Consider the following 21,157-nt stretch of genomic DNA (forward strand, 5'->3'; position numbering starts at 1 on the left):
GAAACCTTCTGGAAGCCACCTTGGATTATTCTCTGTTCCCCAACTACTTCCTTCCATACTTCTCCATAGAAAGAAAACTCATTCACATCACGTAACCTTCAAGGCCCTCCAGGCTATTCTAGGAAAAAGAGAAATTCAGTCTAGGCTAACACATTCATAAATATAAATATGCCTCCAGAGAAGGAATTTGCATTTCATCAATTGTGGCTTCCTGGTTAAGAGGTTTGAGATCAAAGAAGCAAATCTAATAGTGGAAATGTATTTTTGGTAGGAGGGCCTTGGGCTATTTCCTCAGGTACATAGTGATTTTTTTTTTTACCTCCATTATCCAATAACCCTGCCTTAAATGATGGAGTAGAGACCCTCCTGGTTAAATGCAGGGGAGTCACTAAATTAAACTCAGCACCAATGAGACTGATTTTCAAGGGTAAAATGGAGCTTAATAGGGACATTATGCAAGTCTTACATTTAAAAACTAAAAACATACCACAAACAATATGGAGATCACATGGTTCGGCATCACCCAGCAGGAAAGATGTGAAGGGTTCAAACGGGGAGTTGAGCATGCAGTGCTTTATACAAAGCAGGGTTCAACAATATGTGTGGATGGATGGTTTAGAAAGCAGAGAGAGACCAGCCGGGCGTGGCTCAGCGGCTGAGCATCAACCTAGGATCCAGGTGATGGAGTTTGATTCCCGGTCAGGGCACATGCCCAGGTTGCGGGCTCAATCCCCGTCAGGGGCGTGCAGAAGGCAGCCAATCAATGACAATTCTCTCATCACTGATGTTTCTCTCTCTCTCTCTTTCTCCCTTCCTCTCTCTGAAATCAATAAAGATAGAAAGCAGAGAGAATTCTAAAACATATTCAGCAACGTTCTAAGTCTGTGGCCACTAATGTAACCTCAAAAAACATCTTTCCATCTTCTCTTTTACAGGAGCTTCTTCTCCACTTCATTCATTCCTCTTGATTCTTTTCTAGCCCTGAGTTGTCCAACTCCTCCCCTCTCTATAATAAGTCTCCATGGCCAAATGTCAAGACAGTAATCTACTCCCAGAAAGCAAAGATTTAGTGTGCATCATTTTTTGAACAATGCTAGTTGTCAGAGGGAGAAAAAAGCCTTAAAATGTAATACAAACAGCCTCAATTCCCATTTTGCCAATGCCCTGCATGCAGATAACTAGAAAGATACTGTAGTGATTAATCCTGTGTGATTGATGGTTATTTGTCTTTTATAGGAAAACCACACATGACATGCAGTGGATCTGAAAGGACCTCCTGGGAGAGCTGTGAAGTCTTCATCCCTAGAAGTCACCAAGATAGTTTAAATAGTGCCTATTCTAAGAAGGAAGCTTGAAACAGATAAATGCCGGGCCGTTCCAACTCTAGAAAGATACATACAATTTTAAGGAAAATTATCTTTTTTTTCTTTTTTACTTTTGTCAAAACTCACATTGAATCAGGTTCCACAGAGATGTGGAAGCTTTATCATCCACCCCAGATAGTGAGGACCTGCCAGATGCCCTCTTATTCTTCCCAGCCATGACTTGTCATATAACATGTGAGGCCCAGTACAAAATGAAAATGCAGACCCCTGTGTTCAAAAATTAAGCATTTCAAGATGACAACAGCAAAACATTAAGTCAAGCATGGGGTCCTTGTAAATGCAGAGTCCCATGCAATTGCACAGGCTGCAGGCCCGCAAAGCCGGCCTTGCTTCCAGCTGTATAATTCTGTGCTGTGCTGGTGAAGAGAGAATGCAAAATCTCCAAACCCTCTCCCACCACCAGCCGCTTCAGATATCAAAGGTCTACAATACCAGCCCAAACAATAAAGGCAAAGGACCCCTGTTAATGACATTGTTCAATCCACTCTTCACCCCCATAATGAAAGAAACAAAAATGAGGGCAAGAGCAGCTCTTTCATGAGGAAAGTGTTCAGTACAACTGTTAGGCATCTGTTCAGTCTGTTTCCTAAAACTGGGACACATGTTGCTTTGGATGGTGGGCTTTAAATGGGAAGGAACAGATGCTGTCAACTCAGGTATGTTAATAATGTTATCTCAAAATGCAATAAAGACGTACAAGCTTCTGAAAGAAGTTCGCTTGAAATTACCAACAAATGCATGAAAACAGAGACAATGATTCTTGGAGTTCTGTCCATGGTGCACCCAAGAAACAAGAAATGAAAACTAAGAAAAGGATCTCATCTGCCCTTCTACTCCTGGTTTAGGAGACAACAACAAAAAAGCAATGTTAAATGGAATGGGGGCTTGGTGAGCAACATAAGCATTGCCAAGAACAGTTTAAAATGTTTTTAGTATAAGCATATCTTTCATTTCAGTTTAAATCTTTATGAGGGACCTGGGAGGAAGTAATTGGACACAAATAGAACAAAACTCAGGAGGGGCAGTAGCCAAAGAGAGGAAATAAACTGCAGCCTGGAAAGCTGTTTGTAAGCCGGGCAGAAAAGGATCTCTGGGTCAAAAGTTCAACATGATTCCATTATACAGAATAGGACCCTGTACTGAAAAGCTCACTTTGTTCTGATTAGAAATGTTCACTGTCTTGATTGAGATGATTTCATAGTTGTATGCCTATGTCAGAACTTACCAAATTTTTCCACTTTAAATATGTTCAGTTTATTGCATGCTGTTTATACCTTCATAAAGCTGTTTTCAAAATACAAGAAGTGAATGTAAAAGGCAGGAAGAGACAGAGGTGCTAGCAAGCTTTATTAGCCAGACGCCACCAGACAGGGGTAAGGTAGGGTACGCTAAGCTAAGTGAGGGGCCAGCGGCCAGGAGAGGGACAGAGCTGCTGGTCCTCCCAGGTCGGCTGAGGGGCGTGGGCTGGGGCGGGAGGAAAGACAACACCGCAGAGAAGTGGGAGGACGGCTGCTGGACCGTGAAGCCCGGGCAGGTTCTTCGTCCTCCCCAGTGGATCCCCAGTGGCCGGCTTTCTATTTCTCAGTTTGTGTCACCAATTTATTTTGTATAAAGTTGGGTGGTGTCCCACATATAAGCTGTGACATTCAATCAATAGTAAAAGTAACCCCTGACAATCAGTGCTCAGAAATTACCTCGCCGCGATCAGCAGGGAAATGACGCCACAGGGAAATCCCGAGCCTCAAATCCCTGCAAAGCAGAGTCGGCTCCAGCCGGCGCAGCCGTTCCCAGCCCGGTCAGCCCCGCCCTCGAGCCCCGCCCCGCCTTTTCCTTCCGGATAGGCTCCTCGGGGCGGGGCGGGGCGGGGCGGGAAGCGGAGTCGGCCCGGCCCCGCCCACGGTGCGGAGCCGGGCGCCGCAGCGCGCAGCCTCAGCAGAGTCGCTTTACGGCCGGGGAAGAGGGTGGGTCCTAGACTTGCGGTAGGAGGCCGAGCGGAGGGGCGGAGAAAGAGGCTTTTTGCGGCAGCTCGTAAGTGACCGCGCACGCGGCGCGACAGCAGCTGGAGGGCGGAGGAGGCGGGTTCGTGTTCGCCGGGCCGAACCGGGCTGTGGGGGGCGCGGGGCCTGAGCAGGGGCGGTAGCCGGAGGCCCGCAGTGACAGCATGGGTGAAGGGGAACGGGGCGGGGGAGGCCTTGGGCTGCACTGGGCGGTAGATGGGTCTGAGGGGCTGGCGGGCTGGAGTCTTGGGTCCAGGCCGGGGATCTGACCCGTGGTTGATGTCCCCCGAACCCGCAGCGCGGCCTGTCTTGTCCTCGCCATGAGGCCGCAGCAGGCGCCGGTGTTCGGAAAGGTGTTCATTCAGCGAGACTACAGCAGTGGCACACGCTGCCAGTTCCAGACCAAGTTCCCCGCGGAGCTGGAGAACCGGGTACGCAGCCTGGCTCCCCGCACCCTCTCTGGGGCGGGGGACGGGGAGACTGCCTAGGGGAGGGAGGGGGTGTGGGCTGAAAGTCGGGCCGCGAAGTGCTCTCGGCTCTGGGTAGGGGCAGTCAGAGGAGGGGCGTTGGCCACAGGAGTATGAAGAGGGCCCTTAAGCGAGACCTGGTGTTTGGAGGAGGAATAAGGCCAAGCCCCCGGGTGTGATGACCTTGTGGAACTCTGACGCCCAGCGCCGGGAATCTACCCTGCCGTCGTCTTCCCCTGCCGTCCACCACCCCCACCCCGGGTTATTGACAACAGGGACGAGGAACTAATTCCTGAGGCTCCAGGCCACCTAACTCAACATGTTGTGAGCTATTAGTCCTATCTCGCCACGCAAGAGGAATCATCATCCTCGTGACTGGCGTTTGTGGCCACTGTGCTGGCCGCACTGTTAGGCAGAAGGTATTAAGTGCTGTGCCAGGCAGTGCAGACAGGCCTTCTTGGAACCTGAAAAACATAGAGTACTAGATGGGCCTGGACAGGGAAATATTAAAAACAAGGCCTTGAACTTGCCACTGCCAATTATCACTGGGAGCCACCTGTGTTGTGTTGGCTTGCATATCAAAATTGTCATCAGGACATAGGTCCTTTGGGCAACTCTGCATACAGAAATGCAAGAATGGGGTGTTGCCCCTTTCTCCAGACTTAGCAAAATAAAAATAATTTAAAAATTATTGTATCTTATTTTAAAGGTTCGATAAAGTAAGCCATCTGAATGTGTGTTCTTTTGTGCCCACCTCTGTTCACCCACCCAAAAAGAAACTCTTTTGGTCTTGAGCCATGTTACCTTACATCTGTTTACTGTTCAGAAGTCAATTTCTGGTTAGATGGGAGCAAGTTTTGTGGCTTTCCTCTTTGACAAGAAGGGTGAGGGATTGAGAACTGATTAGGCATGCTGTGGGTGTGGGGCTAAGAAATGCTGGTCATGGAATAAGTGGGCGTAGATGAGTCTGTACTAGAGAAATGTGTAGCAGTCATTTAAAACCAACTTGTAGCAAGGTAGGTGGTTCTACCTGATTGCCAGGGTTGGAAAATCAACAGTGATCAAGTATAGTGTCCTTCCGCTTGATTTATAACCTTGGGCAGGTTAGTGGCCCAAGTATGTTTCTTTAAATGCAAATTAAAGATCACACATGTCTCATAAAAATGTTTTGTAGATTAGCTTGTTTTGTGAAATGCCATATGAATGCTGCAGTTTGTTGTCACTATGTTATGAGTTAACTCAGCATGACACTAGGTGGACATTTCCACAGTGGTTTGAAAAGGTAGAAATTGAGCCAGTTGCCTACTGGCTAAAGCTACTGAATGTTTTTTTAAAAGAATTTAACATTACAGTTAGTGTGTTTTACATGTTAGGACTTACGTGAAATGGATCAAATGTTTTATTTTTAAGCTGTTTTGGAAACTCTGACTTATACTATTTATGTACTTCCAAATCAGAATGTAAACTTTTTTTTTCCACCACATTTATTTGGATGTTACAAGATTCCTTTGTCAAACTTTGAACTCACAGTTGAGCCAAATATATATATATGCATAATCAGACATTATTCTTCCACTGTGTGTGGTAGAATCTTTATTTTATAGTTGGAATACAGAATCACAATATAGTCACAGTATTCCACTGTTTCTTACAGGAAATTGATGTTTCTAAATTCTGGAATCCATTTACTGCTTTGACTGCATATAGCCCAGAACTGCTTGTGATTCTGAGTGCTATATGGAATGTTACATGGTGCTGTTCAATTGTGCCTTTGATTTTTTTTTTTTCTTTTTAAATGTTTGGTTTAGAACACTAGCTTATACTTTAAACTGTTTGGGAAAGCTTTGATTTTTTTTTTTTTTTCTGTGTTGAGATTAAATTTAAATTACAGGTTTAAATTTTCCTTGCTTGTTTGATGGAAAATTGAAAGGTTTCTCTCTTTGTTTCTCAACCATCCCTAGACATTGTGCTGATTGCTCTGCCACTGAGGCTGATTTTCCTTTTGTGAGAACATCACACTTGGCAACTTAATAGAGGAAGAAACTAATGCACAAGTGTTTTGTATTACTTTACAGCATTAAACACACACACATTTGTGCCCTTTAATTTGGGAGTGAGGACAAGTTCTGTCTGTTAACAAGTTTACTTTCTCCATTGCCTATTCGAATGTAATACTTTGATGCCTACGTGCTTTGTTGCCAGGACAGTTCTTTAAAGGAAGCTTTATTCTCACTTTACCCAAAATACAGACATCTTAGGCACCCTTGCTCTGGGTAGAAGAGAAATGAGTGAACTATAATTGAGGCATTTGTTCCCCTATATACCTTTAAAAAATATGTCTCTACATCTGATGAGTAGAAATTACCTTTGACTTGTGATTGCTTTAAGCTTCAGTCTCATGCTTTCTATCACATAGCACATAATTCAAGAAACAAAAATTCTGGGAAAATGAGCCTGATCCCTATTTCCATTGTGACTTTCAATGTTTATTGATCCAAATTTGTATTTGGTCCCAACTTCACATATCTCCAAATTTTGATACAGCTTCATATCAATGTCTAAGTAACTAGGGGAGAACACTGACAGCTGTTCATAGTCTCTAAAGGGAGGTGGAAGCCCACACCTGTCTGTTGATCCTTGCATGTTAAATATGTTCTTTGCCTTTACTGCTGTCCACCATGGTTTTGACATTTTTCCCCTTCTTTAAAATAACCTTCCAAAGAAATTCTTGACTTGTTTTTACCTTTATTTCTTTTTCTTAACCTTTTTTTTTTTTTTTAAATCCTTCACTTTAGTTTTTTGGTTTTTTATTTTGTTTTGTTTTAATGATCTGTGGTTTGTCTCCATCCTACAAAAGCATTGCAGTCTTGGAATAACTTAGTGTGTGTGATCAGTGATTCTGATCTGAAAGAAATGTTTGTTTTGGATCCCGTGGTTTTGAATCATACTGTGTCCAAAGAAATGTAAATAATTCAAAGAACTTTCTTTATCAGATTATAACATTGTAGGTAAATCAAAAGTGAGTGTTTGAAATTATTTAGACTTTTGCGGATTTACTGATGGACAAACTGAAGGCATTAATTTAGGCATAATTAGGTGAAGGTTACAGTTTACCTTTAATATTTGTTTACTGAGCTGTTCTCCTAAGTCTGTTTTCAGGAAATGAGAACTCTGACATAGGTTCCAAATGCACATGACCATTCTTGACAAACCACACCTTCAAATGGTGGCTCAGCGAAGGAACACTGCCCTGGCTCTCAGTACCATTTCCACCCACCCAACCCTCATCAGGAACTCTAATATTCTGGGAAATTACAAGTAGGTCCTTTTGAAAAACAGGTAGAACCACCACCACTTTAAAGTTTACACTGAACTTTTTCATGCTATTGGCTCATTGTATCTCCCAGTTAAAATTAAACACTAATCAGTTTCAGTAACTTAGGTCCAGATATAATCACCTAAAATTGTTTGCCACATAAAAGACAAAACAATGATTACAGCTGCCCCTAACCTAAACAATTTTAATAGCTTAAGGGTGATGATTATAAGTTGTTTTATACTTTAAAAAATTTTGTTCTTGGGAATATTTTGTCTCAAACTATATTGAGGTTCTTTAACTTTTTTCTGAGTCTTTTATATATAGATTTCATAAAAGAGAATTCATATGTAAGTAGTTATTAGTTTTAGGAATAAGGGAAATAGAGAAGGCCTAAAGTAAGGACAGATTAATTGTGCTTCGTTACCAAGATGATAGTATTGGATGAAATACTCTACTAACGCCCCTTTAAAGTCCTAGGGTAAAGTAATTGAGATTTAAAATCTATAGAGTGCTATTAGAAGAAAATAAAGTGACATTGGAAGAAGAAAGTAAAAGCAGATGATTGGAGTGGAAAGTGAATGACAATAGTAGTATTGGTGTAAATGTACAAGGATGGTGTCCCTGAGTAGAAAGAAGCCATAAGAATGACTTTGTGTGAGGAGTTGTGCGGTAGTTTGAGATTTTGCTCTGTTCATGGTGAGCTTTTAGTACCAAATAGTTACTTTAAAATTGATGGGATGCTGAGTAAACAGAAAACAGAACTTGTGCCCTTTGATCCTTTTGCTTAAAATGTCCTTCCCTTTTTGCCTAGTAAATGCCTGTGTTTAGGTACTCAATTTAAGATTACCTGCTCTTTTCAGATCAAGGGAAGGTCTCCAGCATACTTTATGTATGCCTCTATTATAGTACTCTGTCAATTTATTGCCTTTTTATGTCTACATATTCTGTTCATGTGACTGTAAACTCCTTGAGGACTGAGGCTATCTTATTCATCTTTCTTTAAGGCCCGTCATAATATGTAATGGTAGGTGCTCAGTAAATGTGAATATAAGTGAATTGAAAGATCAAAGAACTGTATAATTTACTTGAAATTCACTATAGAGAATTAAAATATACCATATTGAGACTCGAAGACATCCATTGTTCAAAATAGAGATAAAATTAAACACTAATCAGTTTCAGTAACTTAGGGCCAGATATAATCACCTAAAATTGTTTGCCAGTTATTAGATAAGAATGTTGACATTTGTTGAATGTTTTGTTGACAAAACAGCAAAATAAATTAGTGATAGCCAGCAATAGTGAGTAGCTAATCTTTTTTCCCAAAACTTACTTTTAAATTCTTTCCTGTACAGATTGATAGGCAGCAGTTTGAAGAAACAGTTCGAACTCTAAATAACCTTTATGCAGAAGCAGAGAAGCTTGGGGGTCAGTCATATCTTGAAGGCTGTTTGGCTTGTTTAACAGCATACACCATCTTCTTATGCATGGAAACCCATTATGAGAAGGTAAGGCTACCTTGACTTATTTCCCCAAATTTCCACCCTAAATTCTATCTTTCCACCCGAGTTCTTGTCTTCTCTTTCCAACTGCCTGCTAGGTCCAGAGTTGCTGGCTTCTCAACTTAGATGTCCAAAAGTCAAACCTCACTCCTTCCTGTTTTGTTTAGTAGCACCCTGTCTTTTATAGTACCATCGTTAGGTGGGGTAATGAAGAAAAAAGAGATTTATCAGTTGTCAGAAACTGAAATATCTTCCATTTTCCTATTTGTTAACTTTGTATGATTTCCTAATTATGCCCTATTATCTCTTTTCTAGACATTGAAATAGTCTCCTGATGAGTCTTATTTCTTCTTTTCTTTTACCTTTCCAACCTGTCTGCTGCTGTTTTCATAAAGACATAGCGTTATTAACCCTACCACTCCTGCTAAGTCAGAGACGTTCCCTGGCTTTCCATTTATTGCCACTGACTAAGGTTCAAGCCCCTTCTCAAACTTAAGCTCCAGCTTACCTTTCCAGGTCAATCTCCCACTCTGTCTTCACTTTCTTTCAACCAAATTCAATTACTCACTGGCCACCAAACATACCCTCTAAGGTTTTCCTCCACCTAGAGTGCCATTCTTTCCATGTTCAAGTCTCCCCAGTCCCTTATGTCCCACTTTAATCTAACTTTTCCTTACTCTTCTAATCATAGTCTTTCTCTCCTTGGTATCCCCACAACATTTTTTTTAAACTCTTCTTATTTATTTATTTATTTTTAATCCTCACCTGAGGATGTGTTTATTGATTTTAAAGCGAGAAAGGGAGAGAGAAAGAGAAACATCAATTGGTTGCCTCTTCCACACGCCCCACTGGGGACGAATCCCCAACCTAGGCAAGCGCCCAGACCGGGAATCGAACCCACACCCAGTGTACGGGTCAGTGTTCCAACCAACTGAGCTATACTGGCCATTGCCCCCCTCAACATTTTATTTGTATCTGTTTTCTGGCACTTATCACTCTACTTTGGAATGCAGAAGTTTACATTCTTATTTGCCATCGGGTATGTATTTTTCTTGAGGTCAAGTACAATGCCTTCACCACTTTGTTTCCCTCTTCATGCCTCACACCATACCTTGGGTATATTAGGCACTCACTGAATGTGTGTTAAAAGATGTATTTAAGTTAATCACAGTAAGTCCCTAATATATCATTAAATTCTGATGTCTATATTATACCCCACCTATAGAAATGTTCCTGTGATTGTCTTGTACTCCTCGCAGCAGAAAGCAGATACAGTTGCAGCTAAAATATTTTGAGCTAGTGTTACAAAAAGGGTATATTTAAATAATAAATTAGTGGTTTATATCCTTCTAGATATCATACAGAGAAGCAGTTAACTTTGATTACTGTTTAACATTCAAAATTAGAAGTTATAAAGGATTAGTGCCAGCTTTCAGTCTGTTTTGTTATAGCAGCTTCTCTTTAATAATACATTTGCTGAGTGAAGGGGAAGGGATTAGTTCATCCAATAAGTATTTATTGAAAGCCAATTTGCTAACCTGTATGCGGGGGATATAACTGAATAAGGCAAACATGGTTGCTGACCTTGTGCAGTTTGTAATTTAGTGGTAACAACTGATACTAGGGAAATAGAACCAACAAAATTATAAATTGTGATAAGTGCTTTAAAGAAAACAAACTCTCCTGTGATAGAAAATAATAGGAGAGACCTAATTTAGATTGTGTGGTCAGAAAAGGACTCAGAAGAGGTAACATTTAAGTTGCTACATGAAGGATGAAAAGTCTGGAGTCATTCAGGCAGAGGGGTCAGTACTCTGTGCAAAGGCCCAGAGAGCTCCCTGAGTCCTGGGAACTGACAGAAGGTCGTTGTTGATGGAAGGGAGTGGGGGAAAAATGGCTAGAGATGAATTTGGAGAGGTAAGGAGGAGCTGTATCATGCAGGAGTGGGTAGTCCATGGAAAGAAGTTTAGCTTTTATCTTCAGTACAGGGGAAGGCTACTCAAAGGTTTTAAACAACAGGAGAGGGATATGATCAGATTTTCATTACAAAGAGATCTCTTTGCTCTGTGATAAAAAGTTATAAAAGTAGGGAAAACAGTTAAGATGCTCTGTAGAAGTCCAGGCAAGAGACGATGATAGCTTGGACAAGGAACAGAGCAGTAGAAATGGAAGGGGGTAAACAAATTCAAGGGATATGTTGGTAATAGAACCAAGACTGGAAGAGCTGAATGTAGAAGGGGAGAGTAAGACCAAATAAAATTAGTCAAGAAACCAAAATTTTAACGTGTGGCTCAGTTGGTTGGAGCATCATCCTGTGCACCAGAAGGTCATGGGTTTGATTCCCAGTTAGGGCACAAAACGTAAGTTGTGGGTTCAGTCCCCAGGTGGGGTGCATATGGGAGGCAACCGATCGATGTATCTCTCTCACATCAATGTTTCTCTCTCTCCCTCTCTAAAGTCAATTAAAAATAGATAAATAAGTGATTCTATTTTAGAAACTGGACATGAATAACTAGATCATGGAAAGTGAATACTAGAATGGTCATAATTAAGATATAATGTACCTATAATTTAAAAGAAAACTTTTTAAATGTGTATTTGTATTTTTGATAAAATGGTAAAAGTATAAGAACAACTACCCTCTCCCTCTCTCTAGTTTGTCCCTTAGGAATTTTTGTGCTATTATTTTCTACTTTATGAAAGGACAGGATTGAGTAATTTAGTCTTTATTGTTTTAAACACTAAAATTTCTTATTTACAAACAGTAAGCCAAATGTAATAGTGCTTACATTTTGTCATGTGGGTTAAATTTTTTGAAATTGTAAATAGGCCTTTTAAAACTCACTAGAACAATCATGCATTTTTTTCCTATAATGTGCTTTTTATTGGTTTAAAATGAAAATAAAGACTTCAGTGTTATTTCTCTATTGTTGCTGCCCATTATAATTAGGGAACAAATGGGATTGTAGAGGTTCCCTCAGTAGCTGTCTGCCTTGTTCATCAATTATAAAACATCCCTTCTGCCTATGTGCTGTAATCTATGAAAGGAACACAGTTAGAAGGAACTTAGATATTTTCTGAAAATGGCTATGATCCTGGTGTTCTCACTTAGCCTCACTTAGGATATTTTTTCTCAAGGATCTAGGAGGCTTTCTCCAGTTTAATATTCTTCTGGAGGATAATAGTCTTTTCTGAGGTTTGATTGCATTTAGCTTTGTAAATATACAAATTGGGGATTGTTGGGGTTTGAAGGTAACAGATATAAAGTATGAGTAAAATATCAACATAAGGTTTCTTGGGGATGAGAATGGACTTTGTCCTGTCTGGGATGCAGTATGAGTTTAGTCATATGAATTCTTTCCTATTGCTAAAGAGACTTAAGAGTTTAAAAGCGTCTTGTTTAGGACAGTGCTGCCTTCACCAAAATAGTATAAGAGGATTTGGAGCTTTTACCAGAAAAAACCTTTTCTTTCTAAACTGATACCCAAGTGCACATGAGTGTTATTAAAGTTTAGATAAAAACCTGCACAACAAAATTGAGCTTGAATCAAGTAAAGGAATGCTGTTTCTTTGCTAGTAACCTGTGCCCAAGGAGACAGGGAGGAAAGCTGTTCTGAAGGAATCCTTTCTTTGAAACCAGCCATGCAAGCATTTTTCTGAGTGTCCTCTTAGTATTAATGGACCTCGGAGAGGGGAGACTGAATCTCCAATTTCCAGTTCTGGCAGGTGAGCTGAGAGGGAAATCGGAGAGAAGCTTGAGAGTCCTGAGTTGAGTACCTTTAGGGGCTACTTCCTTCTATTCATTGTTTTAGAATGATTGACAAACTCTGATAGAGAGGTAGTGCCTAAGACTTGTTTTTTGTCCATAAAGACCAAGCACTGCTCAGATTCTTTGAGAATTAAAAATAAGAGAATGGTATATGTATTACTTAAGGTAATTAGGTGAGGAAAAAACCCTTTCTTTAGAAATAGTATTTTTAATTTACTGCATAAGGTTGCTCTTTTAATACTGTCATGCTCTTTTTTAAAAAAGCATAAAACATTAGATGTATTATTTCCAAATACATAACCTGAATAAACTATTTCAGTTATTTCCCTGCAATAAGAAAATTTGTTATACAAACCACATAGAGTTTTAAATTCTAAATCAGTTTATACTAAAGTACCTAAATCGTAGCATCCTAAGTTATTTGTTTGGCCTGGTACATTATAGACCCACTCTTAAATCATTTCTTAATTTCCAACTTTATTTTCATACAGTTTTTTTTTCCCTTTAAGTTGTGATCACATTTATCTGTGACTTTATCATAGGCTGATAGTGTGAATTTAAGAAAATATTTAGTAATTAAAGAACCGGATCAAAGCCTCTTTGAACGTTAGAGCCAGGAAAAGGTTCTGATGGCTTTGAATCTGAAATAAAACATGTAACTCTTTGATTTTGTATATAGCTATTAAGATTTATTTTCTTCTAGCTTATCTGTCTCAGAATTGCCCTTATTAAAGCAGGAGATTTGGCAATTTCCAGAAGTTCCTTTGTATCCTATCTGGCTTTTGTCTACATTTGCTTTGACTTTTACAACCTTAATACTAAACTTATAAATTGAGGCTTCCGTCTAGGACACAGGAGCAACTACAGAGTAGCACTACATGCAGACATAGAAATGATATAAGACACTTGTAGTCATCAGAAACTCCACGGCAGCTAACGCCCACGTGCTTCACAAAGGCAATAAAATGTTCAGTTTTAAACTAGCTAGGCTACCTTTTGTTATAGGCCAACTTTGTATCATTACCTACAATTGATGAAAACATACAAGGAAGAAGCAGTTCTTAAGTGTTAAAGGAGGAAGCCAAGAAGCACCCTTGATATTAGAAGATGTCACATGAACAGCACTTTCTGAGTAGGGAAAGGGAAAAGCATACCTAGCCATTGTGTATATAATCGTCTATTTCTCTGCATCCAGGATTGAGGTGCCTAGGAGGGAAGGAGTGGGATTGAGTCTCATGCTTCTGTATGCATTTCTAACACTGCGTTGAAGATATTTGTGACTTGAAGAGTCCATCATACTGTGCTATATGTTGTATGCAACTGGTATGAGCCAAGTAATCAGAGTTACAGCCCTCCATATGAATATCTATGACTTGCTTTGAAAACTAATTCCACTGCCTGAAGATTTTGAGATCCAGCTGATAACTTAAAGGGAAATATGATGAAGTTTGTAAAAAGCTGTGGTATTTCTTTCTGTCAGGTTCTGAGGAAAGTCTCCAAATACATTCAAGAACAGAATGAGAAGATATATGCTCCCCAGGGCCTCCTCCTGACAGATCCCATTGAGAGAGGACTTCGAGTTGTATCTTTTTAGTCCAGATCAGAAGATCTAAATATGTATAAAAAGAAAATGTTGATGGTACTATTTGGCATCGGCTAAGGAGAATTTAACTCCTGAATTGTCTTTGTGAATTGCATACCTACCATAAGCCTCCTACCTCCAGCACTTTTTCTTAAAGCATGTCTGTCCTTTGCCTTGTGCAGGTCTCTGGAGTGTTTAGTATTCTGGTTACTGTCTTTCTTGGTGGTTCTGAGGGCATCTTGTAGTAATAATGGGGGTGGTATGAGTAATACATTTCAGCTGCAGAAACTCTGAACCTAAAGCTCCTTTGAAATGCATAAACTCATAATGTGTGGTGAGACTTGTCATCCAAATGAATTGCAGTTCCATGGGTTCATCTGACTAGTTGAAATCAGTTGCAGCTGCCAGATGTATAATTTCATTACCTTTGACATACTGTGCATATTTGTAGAGGCAGTAAGCTTTGAAAATCACTAAGTGAATTTGGTAAATAAAATTGCAAAAAACTAATATAGCTTGATAACTGGAGTAATGGATAAAATAAATTAAAAAAAAAAAAATCTAGGTCAGATAATCCCAGGCCTTCCTGCTGATAATAATTTCGGCAGTTTTATTATACTCTACAGCAATGATTCTTAAACTTTTAGAGGTCATGAACCCTCTCCCAAGAAAAAGCTTGCATATAATTTTAGCGTATTTTGAATCCCTGAATTTATTACCTCCATGGATTCTCTGTTAAAAAAGTCCTAGCGCTGAAATAAAGCATTCTTTTTAGATTTTTTTCCTCAATAAATAATCAATGTTTTGGGAAGGACCTACATTTCTTAGATTTTTCAGCAAGGTGGAGAAAGCATCATATTTAATTTAAATAGAAATTTTTCATAATTTAAAAATAAGCAAAGTAAATTGAAGAAAAGTCTGTGCAGACCATACATATCATCTTGCCGTTGTCCCCTTTTATATGTTATATTCTATAGTGTGTTTTCTTAACAGCCATGCTGTTTAGATTGAAATTACCATTTATGAAGACAGAGGAATGAGCAGTGGAAGATAAACCACAGAATTAAAGGTAAATATGAAATATGATTTATATGTGGTTTTTGTAATTTTGTAGGATGCATAAATATTCTTCCCTGCATGGTAAATAAATTGTTATATCTTGGTATGTTTTCTATATTGGTTTGATACTTAAGATGTGTATTTAACCCAAGCTCTGTTTGGTGATACAGAATTTAATCCTGATTTTTACCCCCAATATTGTTTTCAAACTAGTTTTTTTGTTACTTCGGTTTTCGGGGTTTGGGGTTTTTTGGGGGGTGGGGGAGGTAATCATGTTTTATTTTAATATTTCAAACTATTCTAGGCATTTAAATAGTTAGGTTTTGCATATAAGAATCAGTTCAGAGATTTCCCTGCCTATATGATGACTGGTTTTAAAAACCAAATAAACATTTCAGAGTGGAGTAGGGAGAGTATTTCATAGCCCCATAAAAGAAACCTTGCCTCTAATGGGTAGAACCATAAATTTAATTATTTTGTTTAGAATGTTTATGTTCTTAATATCCATAAAATGACCTTGAGTAAGTGAGAAACAGATTAGGTGATACTAATAGAAATCTATAGGCAAAATCATGTAGAAGCCACAGTACATTAGCATAGTCGTCTAAGTGATGGAAAATTGTACTACACTGTTTATGCCAATTTCAGTCATTTACTCTTTCTACAGATAGCGTTCTGCTGCTCTGCTTTCCTAATTAACTTTATTTACAGGTATCTATCACTAATTAACAGGCAGCACAGAGATAGAATCTACCAAAGCAAACATATTCCTTCCCAAGGCAATGATAATCCTACCATTTTGAGCATACCTCCTATGTGCCAGATATTAAAGAAATGTTATTTCTAATTCTCACAAGAATTCTGCCAAATATTTCCCCATTATACAGATGCACAAACCAAGGTACAAATAGATTAAATGGTATTCTCAAAGTCACACTGATTGGCTTTGTTTTGGAACACTTAGTGTTGTCCTTACACTTTCTCATGAACACTTTCCAAACTGATATTTCTCAAACGAGCAGTCAAGAACCTTATGTGTGGTTTTTGTTACGTGCCATTGGAATAAGTTTGTTTTATCAATTGCAGCTGCGTTGACTTGGCACAGTGCATTTGTCATGACTCATTTTGCAGCTATTATTGCTAAATATAATGTTTTTCTGAAGTGGTGTGGGGTTTTGAGCAATTACACACCAGAGACTAATCTATCAATATTCAAACAACTGTAAAATTTTGCAATGGGTAAGATTTACATTAGGAACTTCTGGATAGTTTCATGAATGCAAATATTTTTGTTCAGCACAATTTAGTTTTTAGAGCTATGTGTTCCTCAGGCACAGGATTCAGTGTAGGCTGAAGCTTTGGAGGAGGGGAAAAACTATAATTAATTCAGTTCTACCATTTTTCTTAAGTCTACAAGGTGTCTACAGGTTAAAGCATTATATGGGAGTTAAATTAATGATTTAACAAAAAGTACTCAAATCATGGAGATGGCCTTTATTTAAAAAGAGATCTTTAAACAATATTTTATTCTTTTTAAGTTGAATTTTTAAAATATCTTTATTATTAAGTATACTAATGGTGTTTTCTTTCTTTGGATTAAGATTATCTTTATTTTAAAAAATGGGACAAATCATCCTATCACAATAAATTCATGATAATAAAAATAGCTAATATTTATTGGTACTTACTATGTTTCTGCACTATTTGTAAGTACTTGATTTTAATCATCACAACAACCCTACAAGGTAGATACTGTTATCCCACATTTTCAGATGAGGAAACTCCCACACAAAGAACTTAAATTACCTGTCCAAGGTTAAAAACTAGTAAGTAGCAATCGAGGCAGCCTGGCCCCAGATTTGCCACTTAACCCTGTGCTATACTACCTCTCATGACTTGATTGGCCAAAGATCAAAATATACAGGGCCTGGCTTTCTACACTATTGAGTCTTGTACTCACTTAAGTACATAGTACAGATTCGGGTGTTAGATAGCCCACATATTAGGCACTTGAGTCAGTTGATGTAAGAGATGTTTTAGAGGTTCTTTTTAGCATCCTTTACTAAAACCTTTACTTTTTCCCTCTGATTAGAGATCCTAGCTCTAGCTGGGACCCTCATCTCTCCACTGGCCGATTGCAGAGCGTCCCCTACCTCCTCTCCAGAGCGTCATTCCTTTGTATCTGCTGCCAGAGCCACGGTGCCATTTACTCCAAGGACTAACTTTCTAAAATTCCACACCTGGAGTGACCTCTAGTCGCTCAGCATCCACTTTGTGTCTCCAAATTGTGTAGGACTCTGTAACCTTTTCATTAGTTTCTGAGAAAACACAATGAAGCATTTCACTTTTTTTATTCAAAGCCATCAATGAAATATGCAGTTGGTCAGCCCAACACAAAGTTTATTTCTTATCTGCCACCAGTACCAATGGTTCTCGTCATTCCTTGGGCCAGGTTCCCGGGTGGCTATAGACGTCAAAGTCATGTCTTAGCCAGTGTTTATTTAGTCTTATTCCCCCAAATTAATGAAATGCTTTTCTTCAGGATTTTAGTATAGGGTAGGCTGTCTGTGGTGTTGCTAATGCATCTCCCAGATTTCAAAGAATATCAGTTTTGCCATTACTCAATCTTAAAGATCTATTTCCGCTGTTAAGTTTCTCAAACTGAAGTTCATTGGAAAAATTATGTCCTTTGTTTTATTATAGCAATTATTTCTAATAAAGCAGTATTTAATACAATTTCCAGTATTTTTCTTTGGAGAATTTGTTGTCATTGCATTCCCTTGACTGTTGGGAAGATGCGGTGTGTGTTGCTTGTTCCTCATAAGTAAGCACAATACAGTGGATGCTAAACCATCAGACACACAAATGCGCCTGCTGTGTCCCTGAAAGTGTAATAAGCAAGTGTAATAATATTTTAATTATAGTTTTGTTATAAATATAACTTATGAGAAAAAATTTGATAGGAATAATACTGTATATTGCTAATTTTTAACTATCCCTACTGGAAAACCTTGTGACTCATAGACTTTCCTCATATACAGTATTCATTGCACAGAAATCTTATGATTGGTTCAAGTACAGTAAGTTAAGTGATTTCCAACTAAAACTCTCAAGTCTGAGTCAATATTTCTAGTTCTTTTGGTTGTATGTTTTTAGTATCAGGCTTCGTAACATCTTTCATTCATCTTTGAGGTTTGAAAGCACCATATTTGAGAGAGTTTAATATACTAGGAGAGAATGAAACAGTAACAACTTTTACTTTCTGAGATATTGTAGGTGCTAATACTGGGTTTAATCTTTCAGGTTTAATTTCTTTTATGGGTCTGTTAGTTATTCAATAAATCCCATAGGTCTGTGTAATATTTTAATTGTATAAAACACCTTTGTTACTTTATAGGCTATAATAATGTGTTTGTCTGCCTTTTAAACCCATTGCAATAACTTTGCTGAAATACTAACATATTAGTAAAACTTTTCTTAAGCAAATTGTCTCTGTGTCATGTTTGCTGTGATTTGGTAATGTGATGAATGATATGGCAGATAGACAATACTCTAGTACTGGAATCACTGGTACAGTATAGCTTTGTATTTTAAAAAGACATCTTGCCCTAGCCAGTTAGGCTCAGTGGTTAGAGCATTGGCCTTCTGACTGAAGGGTCCTGGATTCAATTCCAGACAAGGGCTCATACCTTGGTTGCAGGCTCGATCCCTGGCCCCAGTCAGGGCCTGTGCAGGAGGTAATCGATCGATGTGTCTCTTTTACATCGATGTCTCTCTCCCCCCCCCTTCCACTCTCTCTGAAAAACAATGGAAAAAACATCCTCAGGTGAGGATTAAAAAAATAAATTAAAAATAAAAAAGACATCTTAACATTTATATAGTTTGTCACTCTTTTCAGTTTTTTACATGCTTTATCGCATAAGAGTTGATATGTTAGCTAAATAAATAGTTGAATGCATTTTTTACTAGTAGGGACTAAAAAATAAGAGATTGGGATGTTTTATTAGGAAAAAAGTATCACAGTTATTGTTACTTTCTTGGATAATCTGATCACTTCCTTTTTAAAATGAAGTGCATTTGTAGAGATTAACAGTTTATAAAATATAATTTTATCCATAATCTTTTTCTTTTGTGAGATGTTTTTCTTTGTAAGATTTTTCAGCTTCTCTTCCTACTCAAATCAATAGTAAATAATACTCATGTCAGCCAGTAGTCAAAAAGAGGTCATTAGCCCTAGCCTGTTGCTCAGTGGTTAGAGCATCCTCCTGCAGACTGAAGGGTCCTGGGTTTGATTCCAGTCAAGGGCATGTACCTCTGTGGCAGGCTCAGTCCCCGGCTCAAGTGTAGAAGCCAACCAATTGATGTGTCTCTTTCACATCAATGTTCTTCCCTCCCTCCCTCCCCCCCCCCCCCGAAAAGCAATGGAAAAAAATATCCATGGGTGAAAATTTAAAAAATAAAATTATAAAAAAGAGATCATTAGACTCAAATTAAGTTACTCCCATATTCCACTTGGCCCTGGCTCCTAGCCTAAGCTCAGGTCATAGTTTCTCAAGTGTAATATGTCTTGTTTCTTGTTTTATTTGTTTTGATTTCATATAAAGAAATTCTGAGTATTAGTGCTGTATTTCATTTAGATACTTATCCTCCTTTCCACTTGCCATGCTTCTCTCCTCCCCATCCCAACAGTGGAGACAGTAAATTCCAGAAGAGCAGAGGTTGCTTCTACTTATCCTGGCATCCACCCCTGATTCCAGGCATGGTCATACATGGTGGTAATACACTTAGCACTCACATATTTGTAAAGTGAATAAATGGATGAGAGATAAGTTGACAGGTCAATAACAGTTACTGTATTACATCTTGATTAGTAAGGTGTTTGTCTGACTTGGTAGAAGTGACTTGTATGCTGCCCTTTTAAAGCCTTGTTCTGAGACTAGAAAGATGATAATCTGTGGCTCAGACTCCACTGGAGTGGGTTTTTGCCTAGAGATAACTACTTTTGAGGATCAAATGACCTTTTTCTCTAGATGAGAAATTCCCAGGGAAAGGAAAAGAGGTAATGTAAATAACAAATAAGCCTCCTACTCATACTTTGTCCTTTTATTATTCTGTGTATCATTGACACTGCCTATGTATGATGTGATTAAATCTAGCTGTGATTAAAGCTAGGAAACATTTTAAAGTATATTTCTCCTTAATTCTTTTAACTTTTATTTAATCTTCAGATAAAAGTTCACTTTTAGGAAGTTCCACTTTTCAAAGTTCTCTAAGACCTAATAAAGTGTGAAACTGTATTCATTTAAGCTCTTACTACTAGATTTCGCTACCTACAAATTTACAAGAAACTGTGCGAATGTGCTCGTCACTCATTTAGCAGCTAAAATTAATCAAACAGTCTTTTTGATCTCTGGTGATTACAGAGACTGTTTCATAGTTTAGGTGATAACTGAAATAAGCCAAAGTGACCCCATCCTCACTGGTGCTTGGCTGGAGGATTAGTGTCAGTAAATGTGCCCATTACACAGTGACCAACTTTAATCTGCAAACGTGTGTGCTGTGAAGGGTTTTATTCCACAAGACCTGGAGTAAAGGGTTGAATAATATTACTCCACGGAACTCAAAACTTGGAAATGTGGAGAAGAGAGCAAGTGTCTGAGCAACAGCTTGTCATGAATTATGAATGCCACAATGTAGGCTCTGGACCACCTAAGGTCTAGGGCAGTTTAGGAACACAGTGGTATGTGTATTTTGCTCCAGAATGAGTAAACACAATTACATGGCCAAAATAAAGGTTGTGGCTCTTCTGTATTGTATCCTAAGTTCTTTCCATACCCCTCAAATGGTGCAGATGTGAAGTTCTGTGAAATTCTGCCTAAAACTGGGAAGCCCTGTAAGAACTTAAAACCTACTTTCCTCCCTCCTTCCCTCCCTCCCTCCTTCCTTCCCTCCCTCCCTCCCTCCCTCCCTCCTTCTCTTTCCCTCCTCTCTTTCTTTCTTTCTTTCTTTCTTTCTTTCTTTCTTTCTTTCTTTCTTTCTTTCTTTCTTTCTTTCTTTCTTTCTTTCTTTCTTTCTTT

The 21,157-nt window shown here is 38.7% G+C and overlaps 1 protein-coding gene across 2 annotated transcripts; it reads left to right on the top strand.

Moving 5' to 3' along the window:
* Positions 1 to 3,404: 3,404 nt before the first annotated feature.
* On the top strand, positions 3,405 to 18,566 carry GOLGA7 (golgin A7). 2 transcript variants are annotated; one of them, XM_016195628.2, is made up of 6 exons: positions 3,405 to 3,413; positions 3,681 to 3,813; positions 8,524 to 8,676; positions 13,920 to 14,021; positions 15,028 to 15,090; positions 17,173 to 18,566. In XM_016195628.2, the coding sequence occupies exons 2-5, from the start codon at positions 3,703 to 3,705 to the stop codon at positions 15,073 to 15,075; spliced, it is 414 nt and encodes a 137-aa protein (XP_016051114.1). In that variant the 5' UTR covers positions 3,405 to 3,413; positions 3,681 to 3,702; the 3' UTR covers positions 15,076 to 15,090; positions 17,173 to 18,566. The 2 variants fall into 2 exon arrangements, with proteins under 2 accessions (XP_016051114.1, XP_016051115.1); XM_016195629.2 differs by lacking the exon at positions 3,405 to 3,413 and having other exon boundaries at positions 3,624 to 3,813; positions 15,023 to 15,090.
* The last annotated feature ends 2,591 nt before the right edge of the window (positions 18,567 to 21,157 follow it).

Source organism: Miniopterus natalensis, chromosome 2 (genome assembly GCF_054644295.1).
Source record: "Miniopterus natalensis isolate mMinNat1 chromosome 2, mMinNat1.hap1, whole genome shotgun sequence".
Classification (NCBI taxonomy): Eukaryota; Metazoa; Chordata; class Mammalia; order Chiroptera; family Miniopteridae; genus Miniopterus; species Miniopterus natalensis.